The sequence below is a fragment of the Chenopodium album genome, chromosome 11 (assembly GCF_948465745.1).
Source record: "Chenopodium album chromosome 11, dcCheAlbu1.1, whole genome shotgun sequence".
NCBI lineage: Eukaryota > Viridiplantae > Streptophyta > Magnoliopsida > Caryophyllales > Amaranthaceae > Chenopodium > Chenopodium album.
In genome coordinates this window covers 18,945,690-18,965,426 of record NC_137844.1, presented here as the reverse complement: position 1 = coordinate 18,965,426, position 19,737 = coordinate 18,945,690, and the positions used below count along the sequence as shown (strand labels likewise).

Below are 19,737 nucleotides of genomic sequence, written 5' to 3'. Positions count from 1 at the left end.
TCATTGAAAATTAACCCAAATTTTCCAGAAAGCACAACTTCTCCGAGATTGGTAAACCAAACTTCTCAACTAATTCTATTTGTGTATTAATTATCACTTAACTTACACTGTTGATTTACAGGGCGGTAAATAATAAAGACCAAATTCGAATCCTTCAAAATTCACTAGCAATGAGAACAGTAGAAAGTTCTCAGCAACCTGAATTAGTAATTCCAATCTCACAATTATCTGAGCAAGAGGTAAATTACATAGTATGTTTCATTACACAAATTAAAGTGAACAACATAATGTTTTGTGTAACTATATCGTGCATTTGTTTTGGTATAAGTCTGGAAAAACAGTACGGATCGTCGGACGAGTCATTGACATTACAAACAAAAATAGTATTGTATACAATGCATGCAATGTCTGCAACAAACGATGTAAAACTGAAAGAGGATTAGTGTTTAACTGTCGTGCTTTTAGCTCCACACAAGTAGGAACGTCCGAGCCACGGTAATTGATATATCACTACTAATAACATAGCATACAATCACTGCTTTTCTTTATCCTATTAAATATCTAATCATGCGTAATTATACACATTGTAGAACTGTGCTGCACATCACTTTTGCTAATGATAGTGGCGACATATCAATCACACTTTTTGGTCATCTTGCTAAACAACTGATAAGTGATGATGCTAATCATACGGCTGCACTCACACTACAAGTATGTATGCTTTGACTTATTACTATTACCTAACAATTACAACTTATATTAAATTCAAAACTACAAACAAACTTACAAGAATCATTAATCATTTTATACACAATTATAGGAACAAAGATCTCTTTTAGACAGTTGCATTGCAGCTTTGAAAGACAAGGAGCTTACCATAGAGATGACCACATACATGTTGGGAGAAGGATTTCAACAGCTCTGCTGGAAAGCTAAACGCATAATTGAAGATTAGATGTATAATAATTTTCAGACATGTTTACGAACGTATGTATGTGTAGAATTTCATGCTTTTATTACGAACTTTGTTTCCTTAGACAATTACAACTTTTAAATGTATAATAAATAATGTTTGTATACATATGTACTTCTACATGTAGATTTACATTAAATAAATTTTTGTTTTACATATTTACCATATTTTAATGCTTTACTCTACAACATAATAAATCTTGTACAATTTATTGGGATACCAAATGCATAGAATTAATATGATATATTCTAAGAACATAGGATTGAAATAATAAATTAGAAATGAATACACACGCATGCACAAACACACACACACACACGCACGCACACACGCCCACACGTGTAAATTGTACAATTTACACTATAGCACCCTTGTGCAATATACATAAAACATAATACATGTCTAACATGTGTATTGTAAAACATTTTGGGTTTTGACACGTATATTTGAAACTCAATACGTAATAAAAAAATATCACTACAAGGTTTTTAACGTATGCCTATAAATAGAAATAGAAACTGAGATTTTCTCTCAAAACAATAACTATTGCAAATTAACTTCATACATAAAAAGTTCATTAGCTCACATTAAAATACTAAGTTCTTAACCAGCACATAATGGATGAACCACAGAGAGTTCTTACAAAATTTAAATATTTGTTCTGCAACAAGCTTTACTTATGTAATACAATAATTGTATTGTAAAAATAAAATAATATATTCAGTTTGTACGTCTATATTCTTTTTCTCAAACTTATATATATATACTAACCAAGTTGTTGCCCGCGTGCATAACACGCGGTGCCACAACTAGTATATATAAAGGGGAGTTTTTTCCCGAGTTTTTAGAGTGCCACGTATGATTTAATTTTTTCAACGTGCCATGTAGGATAATAAACTTTAGTGGTAGCCAATTAAATACGAGATTATTAATTTCTTTTAGAATTAAATAATTCAAATGACACGTAAGAAAAATTAGCGAATGAGATTTTCCATTTTAAATTAATTAAATATAAAATATTATATTTTTGATATAAGTAATTTTATCTAAACATATAACAAATTTTAGCACATATATATATATATTATTTAAAAAAGGAAAAATTTAAACAAATCGTGCATTGCACAGGCTTTATCTACTGATATATATATACATAGCTTGAATAAAAAGTAAGACATATAAAAAAACAAAGGAAAAAAAAAAAATGAAAACACCTAACATACAAAACCACGTCGTTGGGGAGGAGGGTGTAGGTAGAGGAAGCTACACAAGAGGGTAGTGTAAAAATTGTATAACGGGATAGGACTAATTGGGCCTCCATCAAAACAAATCCCTTGCCGGGTTTTACCAAAAACAACCTCAACTCCATTCCCACACATCCCCATTTACATCAGTTCTAGTTCTTCACACCCCTTCACGAATCACAGCAACTCAAAGAGAAAAAGAAAGAAAAAGAGAAAGAGAAATGGGAAGGAAGAGCTTCAAGGTAGAGTTCGATGAATCCCCACCAGATGACTTCGATCCAGCAAACCCATACAAAGACCCTGTTGCAATGCTTGAAATGCGCGAGCATTTAGTTCGTGAGAAATGGATCGATATCGAAACTGCCAAGATTCTTAGGGATAAGCTCAGGTGGTGTTACCGCATTGAGGGTGTCAACCACCTCCAAAAGTGTCGTCACCTTGTCAATCAATACCTTGAGGCCACCCGCGGCGTCGGCTGGAACAAGGATCATCGTCCTCACTCCCTCCATGGTTTCTATTTTTCTGCTAATTTTCATTCATTCAATTGATTTTTTTTGTATGTGTTAGATTTATTTTGAAATTGGGTTTGTTTTGATTTAGGTCCTAAAGTGGAATCTGTTGAGGCTGAATGATTTTGACTTGGTTCTTGCATTATTTTGAGGTAATTATTCTAACCCCTTTTGTTTAGGTTATATGGGATTGACTTTTAGGTATTCTATATTGGAATTGGGTATTTTTATGCAAAATTATTAATTTGTTTAAAACAAATGGAGTTGTTTATTTAATGGGTTGTTTTTGTCGTGTTAGTTGTTCTCTTATTGGATGATTTGGATCAATGTACTACATGATGGTTTTTCTGTAACTTGAATTTGCTAGTATATGTCTGTTGTTGGGAATAAGATGGAAAGGGGTTTAGAGCTTTTAGATATAACCATTGATGCATTTCTCTTCTTCAATATGTCCTAATTATGGGCTGTCTCGGTAGTTGGTTTGAAATTGGTAGACATGGCAAGTGCGCGTGATTTAGTTTATTGAATTCATACCTTTCAAGTGACTTAGGTTGAGTAGCTTTTGCATATCTTAGATGGAATTAAGATTTTTTTCCCTTGAGTTTTGCTGTAAAGACTAGTCTTTTTGAAGAGATTCATATTGCCCACAGCATTTAAATTTTGTGCCTTCGATTTAGTTGATTGAAGAATTGTTGAATCTGTTGAAACTCAGGCTGATATGTTTGCTTTAGAAGTTGTTGTCTGGCGAGTTAACAGGGTGGTGACTTATGGGACACTACTATAGACAAATAGTGCCCTCTGATTATTAATTCGTTGAATATGAAAATGTGTTGATCAATGGTGGTGTGGAGAGAATAAAGAACAATGCACTGTGCTCCTGGAATCTATGTATCCCTCTAATCCTCTATTGCCAAGTCAAAGTTATTGTAGTTGAGTTTTTCCTGAACAAATATTACACCTATTGCACAACTGCTGCTTAATGAATTGATTAAAGGGTATGGTTGTGTTCATATGATAAAGCTCTGTGGGTTTGAAATACTTTCGCAATTTTCGCATTTGAATTTCAAGGGTAATTTGTGAGTTTAGCCTAAGGTGACTTAGTTTTATGTTTCTCGAATTTTTATTTAAAAGTTTTAAATTAAAGTTTGGTGAAGCACGAGCTCTCCAGTTCTTGTTGAATGTTTATATGGTGGCTCGTAAGATTGTATCTGAGTGGTCAGGTCTTGCAAGGTTCCTTTAATGTCTAAACCTAAGTGTTAGGCTGGTGAGAAATATTTGACACCAATGCCAAAGCTTTTATATGGTTTTCTAATATTTTTTAAAGGATCAAACTGAAGTATTCATTTTATTTGAGGTCTTGGATGTGTGTTAGGTGTGTATGATGAAAAATGTTTGGAGTGTGTTGAGAATTAGTGGAGGACTATAAGATGAAGTAATATAATAGCGAATCACAATACATAGTGATAAGCAGCGTCTTTTTGCTCAATTCTTTTGGGCATTTGGGGGATTAGTTGAATTTGACTTTATAATATGATTTAAGGCATGTACGGATGTACCTAATGGAATTTTGGTATTGATATGAGATTCGGGTTTCTTCGGAAGTTATGATTAGAGAGTTTGCATTATATGGCATAGCATATTCTGAATCCCGCATTGGTAATTAGTGATTCGATAAAAAACTGCACAGAAACCAAAATAATTGAGTGATTTTTGTACACTATTGTGCAGTGTGCGAAGTGAGGTGAACTGTCTCGGTTTTGCTTTGAAACTCTTCCAGTCTTTAGAATGGCATCTATTTTGATTCATAATCATAGAAGAAAAGTAGATATGGCTTGTAATTCTAATATGGACATAGATGAAGAGTAGATATGTATCATGTATTGGGTGAACTTTCGTATTTGCTATTGTCAGCTGTATATTTCTTTGAGGAATTTTGCAAATTTTGCATCTTTATTTTAATTTTGAAGTAATTAGCAGTTTAGCACTCATGATACTTGGACCGGCACTAGCATGGAGCCATGATATTGGCTTGAAAATTTTCAATTTTTTTTAAGTTACGACTTACGAGTACAATATTAATTTGTATCTTAAGTTAAGACATGGACATGCTTACATATAAATTTAAGAATAGATGATAGTTTTTTATATGAATTTATCAATGTTTTAAAGAGTTGAATAATAACAGAGATGAGTAATACCTGTTAGAAACAATGCTTTTCACTATCTCACCTACCCGTAATTTTGACTGTGATTACCCTCACCCTTCTTTCTTCTCTTCCCCCCTACACTTCTTGTTTGTGGTTCTATAGTACTATAACATTTAGTATCATAACATTATTTTCTAAATACTCCTTCCTATCTTTTTCTGCTGAAGGCCATTCATTTGACCAGGCCTTAATTTATAGATACCTCCATTTGGATTGTCTCACTTTTAAGAATTTGTTGCCCCAATCTTATTTTCAATCTTCCTGTCAATTATTGGCTCCAAATTTGGCTTTCAAATAGCTCTAAAAAATCTGTTTTTTTAGTACCTTTGTTACTTGAATTCTTCCAAAATGATGGATTGCTTAGAAAGTTAGAAGTACTTAAAATATCTTGTCAGTTGTATGTTTTCTTAAGATATTTTAGATATCACTCACAAGTGTGCTTCTCCGTCAGGTATGCATGTAAAAGACTAGTTTAAAAAAATTTATTATGCAAAATGGAAAGAAGATTAATCTGATTTTTCAATCATGACCATTGCTTAACCCCTTCACCCTAGTTTTAGGCGTATATTGTGTCCAACCTGAGGTCATTTCATGTAATGATATCAAACATGTACAGCAGGCCTTGGTCAACATCATAGGTTATTATCACTGAACCTTCGGCTAGCTTTTCTGAACATCATAGGTTATTATCACTAAACCATTGGCTAGCTTTTCTTAGATTTCTAATATTGTTGCACCAACTTGGCATGATATTCTTCGGATTATGATTTTGAGTGGTTATGTTGGCTTATCCGAATATAAATATGGGTGTAAATTTATTTTGTGGAGTCCTCAAATCCGAATATTAATATGTGTGGAATTCATAAGTTCAACTTTTGGCAAGCATGTGGTGTCTTTCTGTTCTTTTTTTTTTTTTTTTCTTTTTTTTTTTTTCTTTCTGCTTCTCATTATTCTTTCATTCTTTCTCAAGTAGAAATAAATTAGGGTGGATTTGGTGTGGGCCTTTGGGGTCTTCAAGAAAGGCTAAGGGAATCAAAAGGGCTCTTTTCCTTTTTTGCTCTTTGTTAAGACAATTTAATCATTCCCTTTACCCTCTCCATTCCCCTAGTCTCCTCTCATTGCCCATCCACTCCCCCCAAAGGTCTTTCCATTCCCTTCCTTCAACCCTCTTATACTGCAACATGCACCACCACAACTTGACCACGACCACCACCCACAACTTGACCACCACCAATACCAACAACCCGAGTATCACCACAACCACTATTGTCCTACTGCCGGTCCCACCACCACTGTCAGCTATTCACCATGAAACCCACCCATTTACCACCATGAAACATACCCAACCAGAAATATACAATACCCACAAAAAAATCAACCCAAATACCACACCTGCCTTGACACCAAGAAAATGCAAACGCCAACACGGTAGCCACCATAAGGCATAAACTACGTGCGCTATATCCAAAAAAGAACGACAAACACAAAATTGACCACAACATCGAATATACACCCCAAATACATATTCATATCATGAATTATGGTTGTAGGTGGTCAAATTTGACCATAAAAACTCCAGGAGCTTTGCTAATCAAATTTTACCGCTAAAACTTGGGTGAATGGTCGAATAGGATTGGTGGTGAGGAAAACAATCAATTAAAGGCGGTGCGGAGCCGGTGGTGAGGGAAGCAAATGGGTGAACAAGGTAGAGAGCAAAAAGATGGTAAGAGGAGGAAACTTGGAGAGACGGTGGTGGGTAGCTAAGCAAGGAAGATAAATTGTAATATTTTGTGACCTTTGTGTTTTGTGAAACACATGACCAAACAACATACTACATCGAAGGGATTAACATTCATTTCCTTCCCTATCCCTATCCTTTCTTGATTCCTCTCCCTTTTCCCTCTCCTAACCTAACGGTCCCTTAGTCTGAACCTACTTTTGGGTTTTTGGTCAAGCAAAATAGAAGAGAGAGCAACACAGGAAGTTGGTGGATTAGTAGATTGTTTTTTTTTTTTTTTTTAATCTTTCCTATTTGTTCTTTTAGTCAAATAAAAATAGAATTTGGAGGGAGGTAGAAGATGGATTCATTATATTATATGAAGTATTTAAATAGATTTATTACCCAGAACATGGTCATTGATGTGAAACAATAGAACAGTTTTGAGCGAACAAAAGTTTCATAGGTTGTATGTCGAACTTTGGTTCAACTATGAATTTTTAGTGGAGTAAGATCCAAACAATACTTCCTCCATCCCGCATTACTTCAAACTTTTGTCATCGGCACATAATTTTAGGTAATAAGTTGTTTGGTTATCAATTTTTATTTATTGGATGAATATATGTGAAACAAGATGCTCAGGTTATGTCATTTGATACTTTGTATATAGATAGTATACATGATATAGGGTAGTGGGGCCATTTATATAGAATGTGTGCGTGTGTGTGTGTGAGAGAGAGAGAGAGAGAGGCGTAAACTCTTTGGAAGTGAAAAGAGAGATGTACTAAAATAAAAGCAGGACCCTCCATCCCCTAATACAAAGCGTCTTTTGGTTGCGCGGGAATTAAGAAAGTTGTAAATTTTTTAAAACTAATGATTAAAAGTACATATGTGCATGTGGGGTTAGAGAGAGAGAGAAATAAAAAGTAGTCGAGAATAATTGAAGAGATAGAGAGAAAAAGTGTTTGAAATTGATGTTAAAACTTAAAAGTACAAAAAAGATAAGGAAAAAAGATGACAACTCATAAAAAAAGGGTAATAATGTCAAAAAATACAACCTTTAAATAGAAAGAGGCATTGTATTTTCGTTTACCTAAAAGGAAATGAGGATTTGTATTAGGGGACGGAGGGAGTACAATCTACCAAAAAAAAAAAAAAAGTGTAATACTAATTTGGGATGGAGTAATAGGAAGACACATGCAATTTTACTGCCTTGGTTCTGTTGTTGTTCAAGGTACACTTGCTTTTCATTTTATTGGCCAGCTGGATTAGAATCCTAGTCCACACTGGAGGAATTGCCTCTGTCCATAAAATAGGCCATAATTATAATTATTAATTGGTTACAAAAGAATAGACCCACTTATTATTAGCTTAGTAAGTCAAATTCCCATGTTACCCTTAGTGGTACCGTTGTAACTTGTAAGCTATGTTACTCATACATGGGTATGAGTGCGGGTGTGGCCGTGTGGGTACATATCCAAGTATCTAATACATCAAGGTTGATAATTTCAAGGCACATGAAAACTGTCCTAAAATCAGACATGGGTACAGAGGCAGGGCATGAATGTTGCACATTCCAGTTTTTAAGACATTTTGCATACAAATACATTTACACATTTTAGGCATACTTTTTTATTAGTTTGAAATGAATATTTGAAGTCTATTTGGGAGTAGTTGAGAACAATTCGCACATATTCTTCTTTTCGTTTTATATTTACATATTGAGCAAGGATTCCATATCCTTGTCAGAGTGTTGAGTCTTGAGTTTTTTGGAAGACAAAATGAAGAGGCAGAGTAACATAACCTGTAAAATTCCAAAGGAAAACTATAGATTTAAGGCGGGGATGTGAAATGTTAAAGATTAATATATTGAAGGATATTATGGTAATTTTGCTAGAATCCTTGAGAATGAGTGAGTGACTCCAAATGAAATGTAGCTTATCATTAGGAACAAAACTAATTTTTTATTTTATTTTGGTTTGTTTACAGAAACATTAAGGTTTGATGTGACTAAAGGATATAAAAAAATTACAAAAAAAGCGCATACGCACGTGTATGTGAGTTTGTGTTCTTTTTCAAGCTTGCTTACTTTTACCTTCTGCTGTTCTGCTAACCTTGTTTTGTCTAGGTTCTGATTGTGCTATTATTATTATTATTGTGCTATTATTATTATTATTATTATTATTATTATTATTATTATTATTATTATTATTATTATTATTATTATTATTATGTCAATCATGCTCTTAGGGGTTTCCTCATTCAAGTACCCCTTGTCACGTTAGTAATATAGAACCCAGAAATGCTTTGCACTAAATAATTTATTGCGTAAGTTATTCCTTGATGCAGAGGTTTGTAAATAATTTAGGAATTAGTTTGCTGTTTAACGTGTAGCTTTTGTATTCAGCAAAAGAAAAATCATGATCTGTGTGCTTAATCTTACAAACATTTTGTTGTTAGAACTTAGGACCATAATATCTGCTATAGATATCACATATTGTTACATGTTGGAATTAGTTTCTTAAAAGATATGTCTTTTGTTTGCAGATCACTAAACCTGGTGCAATGCTGGTGGAGTAAAGAATGTGTTGGTATAATATTGCTGGCCTGTTGAAACTGTGCCATGACATTTGCTGTGTAGTTTATTTCATCTTGTTCTCACCCTTTAAAACTTGTGTAGATCTTGATGGATTTTACTTTTGGAATAAATCGTTTTGTCACCTGTCTTTGAGCTATATTGGATCCGTCTTGCTGTATGTTACCAATTTACCATGCTTTATATTGCTTACTTTGCGGAGTGCAGAGACTTCGATTTTTCTCTTTAATTAGCAGCATCTCTTAATACTAGGCATGCAAATCAATTGGTTTAAAGTTTCAGTGATGTTAATGTTGCTTTATCACAAATTTACTGAAAGCTATCCTAGGATAAAACAGATGTTTGTAATAATTAGCTAATTCAGGCAAAAACTGTGAACTTTATTCTATCTTGCTCATTGCAAGTTTCTGATTACATGTAACCCCGACTTGAAGGGGGTAAAAACAAAAGGGAAAAATAAAAGATTGCAAAAGGAAGAACTGCTAGTCTCTTTTGCTCGTATTTTAAGTTCCGTTTTACGGGGAACTACTTGAACTAGTCTTCATGTGATACAATTGTTGCAGAAAGGGATGACCTTCTAGTACCTAAGTAGTTGATACTTCCTGAAAAAAACATGGAAGAGAAGAGTAAGTTGATAGGTTATGAAGCATGATAGTATAAGAATATGCATGAACATATGAATATCATATATGTGTGCTACACTAAAATTTTATCATGTTAATGTGTGAAATTTAGAAAAGTATGAAAGAGTGACAGAAGATGAAATGAATGGATGGAGCTCCCTTCAGTCCAACGAGTGAACGAAGCAAGTGGAAGGAGTTGCTCCCAACCCATGCACTAGGGCTAATTTACTTGCATTTTGTCTCCATAATCGAAACAAAACCCATAATCCTACTCGAGCTTCACCTTCTTCCGGTTATCCATCATCGTAGTCGAGAAGAATGCAAGTAAATGGCCAGAAATGCATGAAATGGCAGCTCTTCACCACTTCTCAGCCCTCTCTATTGGACTTGAAGGGAGCTCCTCTATCTCTCTTTCTCTCCTTTAGATAATGATATGTTCTTAGTTCATCTCCCAATTTTATAACAAGGGTCCTTTATATAGAAGAATTTAAGCTAGTGATTAGCAAACTGAGTGTTTTTAAGAGGTACAGAATCTACTGTGAGATTCATAAGATATTAGGATGTTTGCAGGTTGGGAATCTATTCAGTAATCTTTTTCCCTTTCCAAGGTTTGTTGTTTTTTGTTTTGATTTCTTTTGGATTTGAATATCAAATATTTGAGTTTGACCTGACCTTCTGAATCAATAGTATGGATGAACTGTGAAGGGGTTAGCTTTATGTCAATTCTACTGTTTGATTTTATGAATGTTTTTGTTGCTTGTGCTTCAGATGAATGCCTTGAATCATGATGCTGTGTACGAAGTTTGAAAAGTAAAATTCGTGAGATAAGTTGGAATATTTTCTTGGGAAACAGAGACGTTTGTCATTTTTCTCATCAACCCGTGGTTGTAGGTTCAGGTATGAAGTTAAACCTGCAATTGGGTCGATCAATTCGAGTCGAGCCATTTTGGGTCTGGTATACAAATAATACAATCAAATTGGATTCATTCGGGTTTTGGGTATGTTCAGGTTAATAGATAATAGGTCATTGGGTTGGGTCGGGTTTAGAGTTGGGGTTAACTTCAAGTTGATTCAGGTATGGACTTTTATGCAAGTTTAAATTGGATCAAGACTTTAGGTCAAGCTCGAATCCATCACACTTATGCATTATTCAATTTACATTATTTTACTTATTTAAGGTCAAAGGATTAATAAGTTCAAATAATATAATACTTTGTATAAGAGTTAATAAGTTCATATAAGATAAAGTTCTTTTAAAGTTTAATAATACTGTAAGTAAGATCGGTTTAATAAGGTTTGATAAGTTCGAATATATGTATAAACTATAATATCTTCCTTCCTATTGACTGTTATATTTTTTCCATATACATGTAAGTCTTTATCTCTTTTGAATAATGTCATATTTAATTATTATTTATAAAAAGTTGATATTTGGAAACTATGTTTTGAGACGATTTTACCAAGTAGTCATTATTGATTTTATTCTATCTTACGTATAACACACAAACATTGGTTAAAGTGGTATATGTGAATAGATCAAAGTCATATGGGACACTTAAATAAAAATAGAGGGAATACACTCAACTTAGGTGTCTTTGGTTCACATTGGAATTAGAATTTCCATGAATTACAATTCAAATTCATGGAATTTCCTAAAATTATTTGGGTTACAAATGGGGAATTCTACTTACCTTGGGGGATTAGGTAAGTAAATTTTTACATTTTTCCAGAAAATATAAATTTTTAGGAAATTTTACTTTTCCCATTTCACCAAACTTTTGTCAACCAAATAAAACACCTAAGTTGTAATTCTTAGAAATCAAACTTACCATGTTTGTTTAAAAACAATTTATTTATTTATTTATTTATTTATTTTTTTAATGTCAACCTAATCCTTATTTGTTTTATTTTCATTAAACATTATTTCATATCTATAATTTTATGTATTCGGAAAAAAATATACTACCTCCGGAACATCATATATGCAACTTTTGTCGAAAACGGAAATTTTACATTATATGCAACTTTCCCGTTTTATCCTTTTTTGGTAAATTTTTTTATTGACATTACTTAAATAACCTTACTCAAGGCATCATAAACACAATGAAACAACTAAATCAGAGTTCATTAGAATAATAATTTAACTTAATTAACATAAATTTTCTCACCCAATTCAATTCACCCAAAACAAAATCCAATCAAAAATCAACCTGAACTCAAAAACTCCATTCAACTTCCATCCATGTTCAATTGTTCATCTTTCATAAGTGCTCCAACCACCACCTTCAATGTCATCGGCCACCAGCCAGGCCCACCATCGCCTCCGGTGTGCCTCTCTCTCCCTCTCCGTGGCTCTCTCTCTCTCTCTCTCTCTCCTTCCTTTAACGAAATGTTTAGATCTGATTGTTGTGGGGGTGGCAGGGCTTGTACTGGGTGTTTTAGGAGGTTTTTGGGGTAGGTTCGAGTGGATCAGTGTGAGTGGTGGAAGGTTTCGTGTGGTTTAGGGGTTTCGAAGTGGGTTCGACGATGATTGGTGGTGGTGTGGGTTTAGGGTGTTCGAGGTGTTTTGGCGTGAGTAAGGGTGGGTTCGAGGTGGAACGACGTGAGCGGAGATGATTTACAGTGTTTTGGGATGAGTGGGGGTGGTTTCGGGTTGTTTCAGGGGTGGTTTAGAGTACTTCGGGTGGTTTTGCGGTGGTTTAGGGTGAGTGGAGGTGGTTTCAGGTTGGTTCAGGGGTGTTTTAAAGTGGTTTGCGGTGGTTTAGGGTGAGTGGAGGTGGTTTTGGGTTGGTTTTGCGGTGGTTTAGGGTGAGTGGAGGTGGTTTTGGGGTGGTTCAAGGTGAGTGGAGGTGGTTTCGGGGTGGTTTAAGATGAGTGGAGGTGGTTTCGGTGGTGGGGTGACTGTTGGTTGTGGTGGTGGTTAATTATCTCCATTCTCTCTCCTACCCTTAATTACATACTCTTTAATCTATTAATTAACTATTATGAAACTTTGTCTTGGGTTCCGTGAGAGCTCCAAAGTTGCATATAATGTGTGCCGGAGGTAATATATAGATATTATATAGGAAAAAATCCATCATACTAAAGTTATTTTAAAAATTGTGTACTCCCTTTGTGTTTTGGAAAAATACACTTTATTAATCCCAACTTTGACCAATTTACTTTGAATAATCCCAACTTTCAACTCCGTTTTCTTCTACTAATCCCGAAAATCGGTTATCTATTGAAAAGGTTTTTTTTAAAGAATTAAAAAATGCCACATGTCACACTTTCATTGGTTCAAAAAAAACCACAGCCACCCCTTATTCCCAGATCTGACAACCGGAAATCCACCCCACTTCCCCAGCCCCTATCCCCTCCCCCCTAACCTCACCGGGAACCACCATCTCGAACTGCCACCACAATTCCGCACAATCGTCAAATTCTCTCTCCTCGGTTGAAGCCCACAACCACCAGCCACCATAGTCAACCTCATCCTCGATCCACATACCGGCCCCAATCGTTATTTCCAGTTCGCATACCGTCAAATTCTTTCTCCTCCGCCTCAAGCCCGCAATCACCTCCACCATAGCCAACCTCGTCCACGTTCATTCCACCATAGCCGACCCGTCGTCATTCTCAGATCCTACGCCGCAAGCCCGCAACCACCAGTTCTCGTTCATCCTCGCCTTCATCCTCGCAGATTGAGCAGTTTTGAGGGATGGGAGTGGTTTCAAGGGAAAGGGTTTAGGTTTTTGGTCGATTTCGATGCTGGAGTTGGGGAAAGGGGGTCGTTTTCGGTTGGTTGGTCGGGGAAGGAGGTGGTTTGGGTGGGTTGCGGTGATAGGTTAGGGTTGCGATTAAGGTGGCTGTATAGCTGAGTCAGTTTTTCTTTTCTTTTTTTTCTTTTTCAGTTTTTCTTCTTTTTTTTGTTTTTTTTTAAAATTTTTTAGACCACTCCCGTGGCGACACGTGTCCAACAACCTACAATAAAAGGTCGTTGACTTTTGTTGACCGGTTTAGGATTGATAGAAGAAAACGGAGGTGAAAGTTGGGATTATTACAGAATAATGGATAGTTGGGATTATACAAAGTAAAATGGCCAAAGTTGGGATTAATAAAGTGTATTTTTACTTGTATTTTAATTTTTAAGCGGTTATTATAGTTACCAAATGCTGTCATTTTTTTAAAGAGGAAATTCAATTTTATTTCATTGATAAACAAATTTTTTGTATTTACATTTTTGTCCTTTTGTTTAGTCATCATGGCAATTTGGTAAATAAATAAAAACGGTGGGACCCACATGTGATGAAAAGTTGTTGATTTAATTACATTTTTGTCATTTGATAAACGAATTTTATTTATCAAGGTGTTAAACTTGTATTTTCCCTTTTTAAAAATATTTTTTTGGCAAAAAGCTATATTTGTAATATTATATCCTTCTCTTGTTATGGTCCCAATCAAACCCAATTACTAATTTTTTGGATAATTTTTTTCTCTCACATTCATTACTTTTCAATAAACTATTAACTCAAATATCTTTCTGATGAGTCTATTATATATATATTTTTATTCTTCGTCCCATGATCATATTTGTGCTTAATTGAGCTCTACGGACCTATTTTTATTACTAATATATGTTTTCTAGAGTTTTTGTGGAGTTTGTATTATTTTGTAGGAATCTGCAGAATTATGACAATTCCCGATCTTATTGAGTCATTAAGAAGATATTGGAGTTTGATCGTATTTTATGACCGGATATTTTAAGCCCAAGACCTAATTAGAGAAATTTGGTTCGGTGATTAAGGGCTTGATTAAGGGAAAGAGGTCCAATGTTCCCGCAAAAAATTACAGTCCAAGCTAATTGAGAATTTGGACTCAAGTTAACAAGATCTAAGTCAAAAGTCCAAAAGTAAGAAGCCAACAATCGGAAGGTGTTAGCTAACCCAAACAAGCTAACCCAAACGAACATTTTCTAACTAAACATGGTTTACAATAATTTTGTATTTAATTTCTCAATAGTCAAATGTTCATTCTTATAAAATGTGTTCATTTTCATGCCATATGATTATTCATTCTTGTAAAAATAAATGCACATTTTATTTTTTAATTAATACAAATTTTTGTGTTTGTTCGGTTGTATAAAATGTTCGTTTTTATAATAAAGGATGTTCAATTAACATTAGCATTAATAATGTTAGACATTAACATTTTGTTCATTATTAAAAAACATATTGTTGATTTATTAAACTGATATTAAATCATATAATTCAATTGCAAGATATCCATTTAAGAGAGTTGAACAAATTAAGGTATTTAACTTGAAGCTTACAAAAATGTTGATGAATAAGCAATAACATCATATATTCATTTTTATTTACAACAGAAATGTTTAGTTATATAATATTAAATGTACAATCCCTTTTTTTTATTTTTTTTTCAATTTCATAGTTTTTTTTATATTACTCTTACATTATAAAGTTTTTTTTTTTTTTTTTTTTTTTTTTTTTTTTTTTTTTTTTTTTTTTTTTTTGTAAATAACCACCCCAAAATGTACCCTGTATTGAACTAACCACCCATTTTTTTTCAAAATTAAAAAATACTACCCATTGATGTCAAAACTAGTAGATTGCACTACCCTTCTTGAACTCGATTCGACTCGAAACCTTAACGAGCACGAGTCAAGCAAGCTATAACTCGACTTGATAAGCTTGCGAGTAGCTCAATAATGTTCATTATTAAAATATTATATAACAATTTATATGAATAGAAAAATAATGTAAAAAAATAAATAAAAATAAAATGTGGCATAAAGAAAATACTTCCTCCGTTTCTTTTTAATAAGTTGACATGTTTCTTTAGTTACATTTGTCAATGCACAAATTCAATCATTAATATCTTTAATTATCGATAAACAAAAATTATAAAAAGTTGATATTTTGAAAATATACATTGTGATGAATCTAGCAAGATCTCACTTGACTATATTTTTCTTGACATATAAATCAAAAAACATGGTCAAAGGGAGCTGTGTGAATAGTTCTAAAGTCAAAATGTGTCAACTAATAAAAAACGGAGGTGGTACTATACAACAATTATATAATAGAAAAAGAAAAAGAAAAGGAAAAAAAAAAGAACATAAGCCACTCCTATGTAATTAGTGCTACTAGTCACTAGTCACTAGTTAGACACTAAAACTTAGCATACCACTCATTCACTAAAAAAAAAGGAACCCTAGACACTTCTTCTCTTCATTTACAGCCGCTACTTGCCTCTTTACTCCTCCTTTTTAGTTTTTTTTTCTCTGTTTTTTTTTTCTTTCATTCTCAAATCTCAAGTAATAAGCTTACAAAGGATATGAATTGAAGAAGGATGAAGGAATCAAGATCAACTACAAGACAATTTTATCAAGGAACAAGCTTTTAATATGGCAGATGCGCTTTGTTATTCTCTTTTCTTTGTAGATCTGTTGTTGTTCTTGTAGTTTTATTAGATTGTTGATAAAATTTATTCAAAAACTAAGACAATTATTTATGTTCTTGAGAAATTAGAGGATTAATTTGGGCGTTTTTTCCAGTAGATTTAGCCCAATTTCACAATTAATTTGGGCGTTTGTAGTATGTGTGGAAAATGATCAATTAATTAGGGTGTTTGTATTTGGGTGTTTTCAGTAGATCTAGCTAAGTGAGCAATCAAGACTTAACGCCTTAACAAGTCACGAGTCGAGTCGAGCTACGTAAAAATTAAACGAGCACGAGTCAAGCAATAGTTAAAAGAGCTTAGCGAGTAACGAGCATGAGTCAAGCATGAGCCACGATTTTCGATCATGAGTCGAGCACACCTTAGCTCGCGATCGACTCACTCGATTAGCACCCCTACGTACAACACTGATCCCAGTAGCGGACCTTTGTGAAGGCTCACAAGGGCTTAGCCCCTAAAAGCTTTTTGAGGAAAAAAATAATGTGAAAAATATATATATATATTTTTGTTACTTTCTTTAGAAGAATTGAAGTATACTTGTACAACTTAAAGCCCAAAGAAGCTACTGAAGCCTACTATTTTGTAATCTACAAAGCCTACAATAATTAATAAAATACATCAGTTTAACAGTACATATATAAGGAACTTTGTAATAACGCTTTTTAGGCCTTTTACAAATTTATATGACAAAGTAATTTACCCCCTCTATCTCCTCTTACAAATTGCAACAACCTATGTATCCCATCAAAGACAAATGAACCAAATTGCAAATGATGGTCAAATCATATATACATGCATCAACATTTAAATTTAGGTACTTAAACTCATTTGTTATGTACAATTTGAGATTTTTTTTCTTATTTAATTTAAACAATCGTATCAAATTCTATAATTCATATTTTAGCGTACCATACTAAAAATAATAATTAATTGTGTCATTTAATAGTCATGCATGATTCATGTTAAAAATTCCTAGCCCTCAATAAAAAAGTTTCAAGATCCGCCACTGACTAGTCCCTTTTTGTTTCCTTTAATTCTTCGTTATTCTCCCCACAATTTACAGCAACAAACTTGAAAAATACACAAAAACAGAGAAATCATTAAGGTTTTTTCGGGGGAGGGGAGAAGGGGGATGGGGAGGTATCCCTCTGTCTAGTATAGATATGGAAACTTTTGATTTTCTTAGCTTAGTTGGTTAACATGATGGTGGACCACTAATGTCAAACACAACCAAAGATCATTCAATAAACATGCCTGAGATAGCAGCTCAAATCTATACACAAGAATTAACAATTCAACCAACTTCATAACCAGTATCACTGGCATCATTCTTAGAGTTTCAAGCAGCAAGACAATCAATTTCTTAGGCAACAAACGACAATATTCAAGCGTTAACTTCCAATTAGGAAATCAAGGCGTACCACATGCAATAATACCTCAACCAATTGTCCAGCGTCACGCTAGGAAAGATATAACATATTTAGAAAGGAAGGCTTGCATAGAGGGCCTCTTACATGTAGCAACAAAGTGTAAGCTACATGCATAGGCCATTTCTTCTTTTCTTGCCTTTATGGTGTTAGTAGGTCGACAATCCAGAGGATTTTGAAGCATGTTAAGCAAAGTGTCACATTGTAGCAAAGCATAAAAATCAGAAAGAATTATAAACGTAAAGTGGGCAAAAAAGCAATTCAACTAATTGTTAACAATTGATGGCTCCTTTGAGAAAAAAGGGGACCATTAGATTTTTGGCTTCATCAATGTGTGTAAAAAAGTCAACATCAATTGAAAAATTTATAAAATTGGGTAAGATCAAGAGACATAACAATGCTATCAAACCGACACTCACTGCCTTTAAATCTTGAACAAGATTCAAAGGCTACGATGGTGCATAGAACAAGTAATTCCAAGCACAATAAATACCATCCCTTGGTTTGAAGAAATGTACAATGAGGTACATATTGACAAGAAATGGTTTTTTATGTCAAAAAACACACGAACCTTTTGTTTAGCACCAAATGAAGCTCATCCTAATAGGAATTGTAAGTCCAAAAGACACAATGTGAAAATCTTGTTTGAGGCAGCACTATGAGGGGCAGTTCATGGAGAAGATGGAAAATGTTTGTTGATGAAAATTTCGGAATTTTCCCACTAACGGAAGTTATTCCAACACAACGGTCAAGCATACATAGACAAGCTGACACTTTAGAAACAAAAACAAGCAGAAGAATTACACAATCAGTTATAAGGAAGTTATTCATTGAGCAATTGCTTCCATAAATGAAAACGAAGTGGCCAATTGATGCGTTTGGAACCATTTGGATTGAACAAGACAATGCAACACCACATATTCAACTAAATAACAAAAATTTCAACATGGCAGCAAAAACACTGATGGTTTCAGCATACATCTAATTTTATAGCCCCCAAATAGTCCAAACATAAATGTTATCGACTTAGGTTTCTTTCGAGCTATTCAATCAATTCAACACCAACAAGGCCCAAGATCAGTTGATGAGTTAGTAAGTAGTGTGAAATATGTTGATGACATTTTTGAGCCTCGCAAAGTGGATAATGTGTTCCTAAGTCTTCAATATTGCATGTTTAAGATGATGAATGTGCATGGTTTAAATAATTATGCACTACCAAACCATGCAAAGACAAGGATGGAAAGACAAGGCCCTCACCAAACTATGTTGATGTGTCAATTCAATTGTTACAACAAAGTGCGACTTCTTTGCTACAACAACATATGACCTTACATGAAATATCAAAAATTACTCAAAACACAAAAGTTGCAACAGATGCAGAAACAAGTACATTCCAATGCAAAGTTACATTTTAGTTACAGAGGAAACATCTATGCAAGTAGAAGACTTAGAAATAATAATGGTTAATTAAGAGATATGCATTTCCATCAACTAACTCACATTAACAGGCTCAAGTTTATGGCATATTAATCCAAATGAAAAAATTGCAAAGTCATCACACATGTTATATGGTTTTTTTCTTTTTTTTTCTTTTTTTTGATGTAATTAACAACAGTAAGTTCTTAGGTTAAATATTCTTAGGTAGGTGTTTAGATACTTTGCTGATGATAAAAAGTAAAAAAAAAACGGTATCCTTTTATATAGTAATTTCAAGTAAAAATAGGTACAAATATTTTTGTAAAAACACACCAAACAAGTAAATACAAGACAAATCCATAACAAATTAAGTAAAAAAAAGCTGATGCCTTACAACTTGTAATTCATCCAGTGAAATGTTTTTTGCAATTGCATTTCAGTATCTGTAGACACCTGATTGTGTCTCCCCAAAAACCAAACCCAGGGATGAATATCTTTTACGTCATTGATTATCGAACAAGGTGAAATGTGAAAAGTCTTGTGATACGGCCGTTTTAATAAAAATA

General features: G+C 33.7%; 1 protein-coding gene across 3 annotated transcripts; it reads left to right on the top strand.

Moving 5' to 3' along the window:
• The first annotated feature begins 2,344 nt into the window (after window positions 1–2,344).
• LOC145568698 (NADH dehydrogenase [ubiquinone] 1 beta subcomplex subunit 10-B-like) lies at window positions 2,345–9,475 on the top strand. 3 transcript variants are annotated; one of them, XM_081628122.1, is made up of 3 exons: window positions 2,345–2,727; window positions 2,818–2,878; window positions 8,640–8,707. In XM_081628122.1, exons 1-2 carry the CDS (start codon window positions 2,439–2,441, stop codon window positions 2,847–2,849), a joined length of 321 nt encoding a protein of 106 aa, XP_081484248.1. In that variant the 5' UTR covers window positions 2,345–2,438; the 3' UTR covers window positions 2,850–2,878; window positions 8,640–8,707. The 3 variants fall into 3 exon arrangements, with proteins under 3 accessions (XP_081484248.1, XP_081484247.1, XP_081484246.1); XM_081628121.1 differs by lacking the exon at window positions 8,640–8,707 and adding an exon at window positions 5,622–5,633 and having other exon boundaries at window positions 2,346–2,727; XM_081628120.1 differs by lacking the exon at window positions 8,640–8,707 and adding an exon at window positions 9,198–9,475 and having other exon boundaries at window positions 2,352–2,727.
• The last annotated feature ends 10,262 nt before the right edge of the window (window positions 9,476–19,737 follow it).